At 30.9% G+C, this 6,835-nt stretch overlaps 1 protein-coding gene across 1 annotated transcript; it reads right to left on the bottom strand.

Annotated features, from left to right (window-relative positions):
- Positions 1 to 827: 827 nt before the first annotated feature.
- Positions 828 to 4,169, bottom strand: LOC143612870 (protein FAR1-RELATED SEQUENCE 5-like). Its single transcript, XM_077086744.1, has 8 exons — positions 4,151 to 4,169; positions 3,272 to 3,527; positions 2,871 to 3,191; positions 2,398 to 2,656; positions 1,914 to 2,121; positions 1,559 to 1,836; positions 1,308 to 1,428; positions 828 to 1,192 (listed from the first exon to the last, which is right to left on the bottom strand). Exons 1-8 carry the CDS (start codon positions 4,167 to 4,169, stop codon positions 828 to 830), a joined length of 1,827 nt encoding a protein of 608 aa, XP_076942859.1.
- Between the last annotated feature and the right edge of the window lie 2,666 nt (positions 4,170 to 6,835).

Genomic DNA, 6,835 nt, shown 5'->3' with positions numbered 1-6,835 from the left:
ACACATTTCATTAATACGTTCAACTACTCACTTTGAAAAAATTGGCAATGCAATCATGCCTACTAATATGTTATGATGCCTAGATATAATTATACTCAGTTCAATAAATTAAGTAAAAATTGTAATAACTTCATGCACCAACCAAAAAATCAAAAAAGTCTATAAAAAAGAGAACAAACGCATCCCACAAACACACAACAAAAATTTGAAAAAAGAAATGGATTCTGGAAATGTTACTGTTAAAAGCATTTTCCGATCAAGAATCAACTTGGAGCTTGAAAAAGAGTGCAATCGGCTACGAGTAGTCGAAGATACAAAGAGGTGTGTGACAGATGAAGCAACAAAAACCGATGCTCTTCACAAAGAAGATCTGAAGCAACCAGATAGCACATTCAAGACACAGGCGATAACCTACCTGGAAAAGCAAGCTTCATACTATGGTCAGCTTCAAGATGTGCTAGAGAGAACAGCTCACAGGGTGACGGTGAATAAAAGAGCAAAGCGTGAAGGGGCCGAAGAGATCCTCGATAACAACTAGGGTTTCCTGGTGACTGCTGGTGTGGTGGTGTGATGTGGTGATGGTTTGGTGTGGTAATGGTGTGGTATGGTGGTGTGGTAGAATAAAATAAGTTTGTGAATAGGTTCGATATGATCCTCTTTTGTAACCTCCTTTTTCAACCGGATTTAATATAAAAATCTATTTAGTATCAGTTTATTTACACGTTCTTATACGTTCCAGTAGACAAACTTGCACATTCCATAAAAATATGAAACATAAAAGTATAAAAACAGAAAAAATATAAACATAACAATAACGCTAAAAACTATTATTCTTGTAGTTCAGGACAAGTTCGACTGTTATGACCCTGTTTATAACAAACTTTGCATTCCCTATATTTCTTCCTAGACCGACTTATAGCAATCTCTTTCTGAGATTTAATCCATTTATATGACCCGCAACCCTTATTCTTAATACCACTAGGCACACGGACAGTCACCTCTGATGCTTGATCATACCCTAGAATAGCAGCAAACCTATCCCTTTTTGATAAATGAGTTCTTTTGTATCTTGTCTCATCGGCTTGTTTGATCATAATGTTCATTTGATCCCTGACTTTAGTAAGTTCATCAACATCAGTTGCATAGCTATTTATGAGATACTCATCAGCCAATGTTATTTCCCTTGAGATCACTTTGAGTTTTAAATTTTTGTCATTACCAAAAGTTTAAATTGGAGCAGTTCTAGGATTAACACCAGCATCTCTCTTCCAACGATCAACCATGTATTTCTTTGGAAATCTTGTAACCTCTAAAGAAATTTAAAATATAAAGGCTGTGACGACACAATAACCCATAATGTTCAAATCTTTTGCATCCGCATGAAATAGTCGAATCAATTCCTTCCTCACCTTCCTTCTTAAACAAAACCTGACACACAAAAATATATTAAAATACTTTAAAACATTCTGTCAAAAAAATCAAATAAACTTTAAAAAATGTTTTAATATGTTCTAAAACGTTCAAGCGAAAAAAAATAGAATCTATAACTAATTCATACCTCCAAACTGCCAGGAACGTATGCATTAAAGTCAAATACTAAAAACCTCACAAAATCTTTTTCTGCAGTTGATTTCAAACATGCTACACCTCTCCTAATATGATACATTTCATCTTGGAAATCATTAAAAATAGCCTTTGTATACATCAGTTCTGCTTCCTTCTCAAAAGGGTTTTCGCTAACCGGATCTGAATGTGTGTACCTTGTATCATGATCATTTTTCCTACCATTGTCCCTTTGTATCTCCATACAATGATCAAAATGACTAAAGAACTCAACTAGTGATAACTGTGAGTTAGAAACTTGACAAAAAAATGATTTTCACTTTCTGATCTCGATGTAGTTCTCATAAGACCAGACAACGGCTCATCCATGTAATAAGCAGGAATCCAATCATATCTCATTTCAAACATGTCACACAACCATTTATTTGTTTCAAGATCATATTCTTTCATTATAAGTTCCCATTGCATTTCGAATTCGGATTGAGAAATTGCATCCGTCCAAACCATGTCACATATTTTACGTTTAAAATCTTCATTGTTACAAAGGGTGGCACCAACCTGATGTACCAAAAAATATGTTTTTATACGTTAAAAAATACACACATAAAACACACTGATGCATGCTAGTTTGTTATACACGTTCACAAACGTTCTAACACTAATACAAAATATGACCTAAATATACTAAAACAGTAATATGTTTATACATCCTAAAACGTTCTAACACATTTAAAAAATATGCAGCTATCAAATAATGATGAATACTAATATGTTTAGACATTCTAATACGTTCGGAAACATATGCATAGTACATTGAATACATTAAAAAGTTACCTTATCAGCAAGTTTTTTCACAATGTGCCACATACATAACCGATGTCTCGAGTTTGGTAAAACTAATGAGATTGCTTGCTTCATTGCTGGATCTTGATCAGTAACAACCACCTTTGGGGCAATACCAAAAGAATCTAGAAAAACTTTCAAAAGCCATGAATAAGATTCAATAGATTCAGATGATAATAACGCAGCACCAACTGTAACATTACGACAGTGATTATCAATGACAGTAAATGGTACAAAAACCATATTGTACCTGTAAAAAACAAAATTATTAGAAAAAACAAATTAAAAAAAAAAGTATGTAAAAAAAATAAAAATTAAAAAACAAATGTATTAAATTGACATACTTGTTGGTCTTAAATGTTGCATCAAATGATATAATATCTCCAAAAGCCAACTAATTTTTCTTTGAAATTTCATCCGCCCAAAATAAATGATCTAATTCACCATTAGAATTAACAGTATACAAAAACGAATAACCATCACAACAGTTTTTCTTCCCACTTAATCTTTGTACAACCATTTCCGCATCATACTCCCCAATATAACAAATTAAACTCTGTTTGAAATTCTTACAATCGTCTTTTGTAGCCCCAACTTCCTCAAATCCTCCATACTTTGTCCTCATAATATTAAACGCCTTAACATGGCCCAAATTCAATGTTGACAACTCATATATAATATCTTGTTGTACATGAGTCAACTTCCTATTTGATCGAACAAAATGAATATCTTTTGCATCCACCAGTTCATGATTATGTCCTTCGACAAAATCATTTATTTTAAACCTAAACCGTCATCAGATTTTAGAAAAATTTGAGCTCGACAACCACACCGAATTGTTGGTCTCTTCCTTGTTTTATAATACGGTCTATTGGAACCATATTTTTCAGCCATAGAATCATAACTGTTTGCAGGTTTATGACCTTCTTTGGAACAAGTAAAATATTTAGACTTTAATAAACCGTCATTCATATATGAACCTCCTTTACGAACACAAAAACCAGCTTTCTTTGCATATTTACAATAGAAATCATATGCATGATCAACAGATTCAAAAATCATTCCTTTTACAGGTTTACAAGTTGCATTAACTTGCGGTATAACAACATCTGATGAAGGATCTGGCAAACAAAAAGAAATTTAAGTCAAAAAAATCGCCTAAAAAACAACTAATTACAGTTTAGAAAATACACAGTAAATAAATATAATTTTAAAATATAATCAAACATCAAAAATAAATTAATACGTTCTAATACGTTATAATATGTTCTAACCGAATCACAATTACTAACCAATTATACATTCTAACACGTTCAATTTTCTTTCGATTATAATTAATGCAAAGTTGTTCTTCCACATGAATCCTCAATTAACTTTATGATTCTCGTTGCTTATTTTATTTAACGATACTAACTAGTTAAATTTGAAGTCCAATTATCCACGATTTGCTAGTCCAATTTTCTTTAATGATCCTCAATTAACATGAATCCTCAAATTTGAAGTCCAATTATACGTTCTAAATAGAAAATCGACAATCCTATCCACGATTTGCTATTAAAACACATAATTTGAAGTCTAACCGAATCACAATTAGTTCACAAAACTATTTAACACACTATCGATCATAAAAATTCAACAGAAAAAAAACCTAAAAATCGAAAAAATAAATTTATCCGTCAATTAAACCTACAGCATACAGCTAAATAAATAACAACTGATTAGAATTAAACCTACAATTACTTACTTTGATGATCGTAATACATGACGCTAAAAATCAACGAACACCGTCAATGCTAATCGAACAACAACTCACCAATTGTTAAGCAGTTTTTGCATACAACGACAAAATTCAATAAAACAGGGTATATGCAAAAACCGTTTATTATACAGGCGCGATTATCTTTTAAAAGTAATGTAAAAAGACAAAAACACCCTTCTGTTAACTTAAGCGATCAAATTAATGAAATTGGGAATCAACGATAGGAAGCCTCGCGTACGTAATGTACGATAGCCAATTTTTGTATTGGATCCTTTATCTAGATATATATACTAGTTTTTATTCCCCGTATTACGGGGGTTGTTTTATATTATTTGTTTCTAATATTTGTTTATTTTTTGAATTTTATTTTTTTTATTGTATGAAAGGTAATAATATACTTATGGTTTGATGATAAATTGTTTCACAAATAAATGAGATGTTATAACCCGGTTTAAAAGGTTTATGGGTTTGATGAAACCCAAGACTCGTTTATTTTTTTTACTATAAAATTGGTTTTTTAATTATAAATAATATATATCTTTATTTAATAAACCATATATTAATTTTTAGTATATCCCTACTTTATAGGATTTTTATATCAATATTTGGTGAGATTAGTTTTTAATTTAATGAGATGTTATAACCCGTTTAAGAAATATATGGGTTTTATAAGAACCATACCCGTGAATTCGGGTCAAATGCATGAGAAGCCTTTATTTAAAAATCAAGCAAATCTGGTGACTCCAAAAAAAGTGGGAGCGACCACATCGCGACACGTAAGATTTTTATGTTTTAGTTCATATTATATATATATATATATATACTAGTTTGATACTCCCGTGTTACGGGAGTTTATTTAAGTTTTTGTTTTTAATCGTTTTGCTATTTTATGATGATTTATTTATATCTTTTAACATGGTTTTGTTTTTAATTTAATACCTATATATTAGTTTGTTATTATATTTTTTAGAGTTTGGGTTTTTCAATTGAGATGTGTAAGTTTTTTAGATTTTTAACGAACAAACATAAACGACCATGAGCCTGTTGATTTTTTTAAATTAACAAACATGAACACAAATAATTGTCTAATGAAAAAGGGGGTGTTGATGTAGTTGACGATGGTTGGTAGTATCAGAAGCTAACCGACGATGGAGATGATAACAACGAAGAACATGTAAAGGAGATGATGAAAGTGTTTACCAATATAAAAGAACTTATATTCCATTTGAGGGCTATTAGGGTTTGGTAAGACCCATAACCCGCGAAAATTATTCATTGATGATTAAAGGGTTATTTCACTAAAAAATGAGATGCTATAACCCGTTTAAGGGTCATTCGGGTTTGGTGAAACCCATGACCCGCGAAAATTGTTGTTTGATTATGAAAAATTTTCACAAATAAATGAGTTGTTATAACCCATTTAAAGACTATCCGGGTTTGGCAAGACCCATACCCACGAATTCGGGTCAAAAGCATGAGAAGCCTCCATTTAGAAATCAAGCAATCTGGTGGCTCTAGAGAATGGGGGGAACAACCTGAAAGCGACACCGTAGGATTTAATGGTAGACAATTATATAGATAGTTAGATATATATATATATATATATATACATACACACTAGTTTTTATCCCAATATTACAGAGGTTGTTTTATATCATTTGTTTCTAATATTTATTTATTTTTGGAATTTTTATTTTTTTTATTGTATGAAAGTTAATAATATACTTATGGTTTGATTATAAATCGTTTTACAATACTTGAACTCGGATCTTAATCGAAATTTGAGTATAAATTTATGTAAAAACAGTGACAATGATAACGATATCACGTGAAACCCGTCTTTCGGTTCAAATTTTCACGAACATATATGCGAGAGTTTGAAGGAGTATGGGCGGGCCGGGGCGCAGCACGGGTTATATGGGTTTTTTTTAATTGTAAGTAATATATATATTTTTTTTAAATAAATCAGATATTAATTTTTAGTATACCCCACCTTTATAGGATTTTTAAATCAAATATTTGGTGAGATTAGTTTTTAATTTTAATGAGATGTTATAACCCGTTTAAGAAATATCTGGGTTTGATAAGACCCATACTCGTGAATTCGGGTCAAATGCTTGAGAATCCTTCATTTAAAATTCAAGCAAATCTGGTGACTCCAAAAAAAGGGGGCAGCGACCACATCGCGACACGTATGATTATTATAGTTTCGTTTATATATATATATATAAGGGTTAAAATAAAAATGCATAGTTTTATAGAAAGAGTAGAAATAACACAAAATTTAGAGTTAAGAAACTATGTAGCATAAATCCTTAATCCTAGGAAACTATTTTTATTTTAAAAAATAACAATCTCAACCACTATATCATATACCCAATGGCCTAGATTTATTCTTAGTCTTCCTGGAAAACTATTTGTTTTTATTATAACTCACCCATGTATATATATATATATATATATATATATATATATATATATATATATATATATATGTAAGTTATTTAGGAAAATACGAGTTGATTTGATTTATGTGTCTTTACTTAATTATAATAGAGGGAACTCTTATTATAGAGGGGAGGAGGGGTGGAGCTGGACCCAAATCAACTTCAGATGAGAGGATTAGGCGTGATTTTCTAGACTTTCAAGTAACATCCCGAAATTTCTAAA

Source organism: Bidens hawaiensis, unplaced genomic scaffold (assembly GCF_021521415.1).
Source record: "Bidens hawaiensis isolate Kalapana, Puna unplaced genomic scaffold, B.hawaiensis_p1.1 tig00035886_1, whole genome shotgun sequence".
Lineage (NCBI taxonomy): Eukaryota > Viridiplantae > Streptophyta > Magnoliopsida > Asterales > Asteraceae > Bidens > Bidens hawaiensis.
This window is presented reverse-complemented; position numbering and strand designations above follow the sequence as displayed.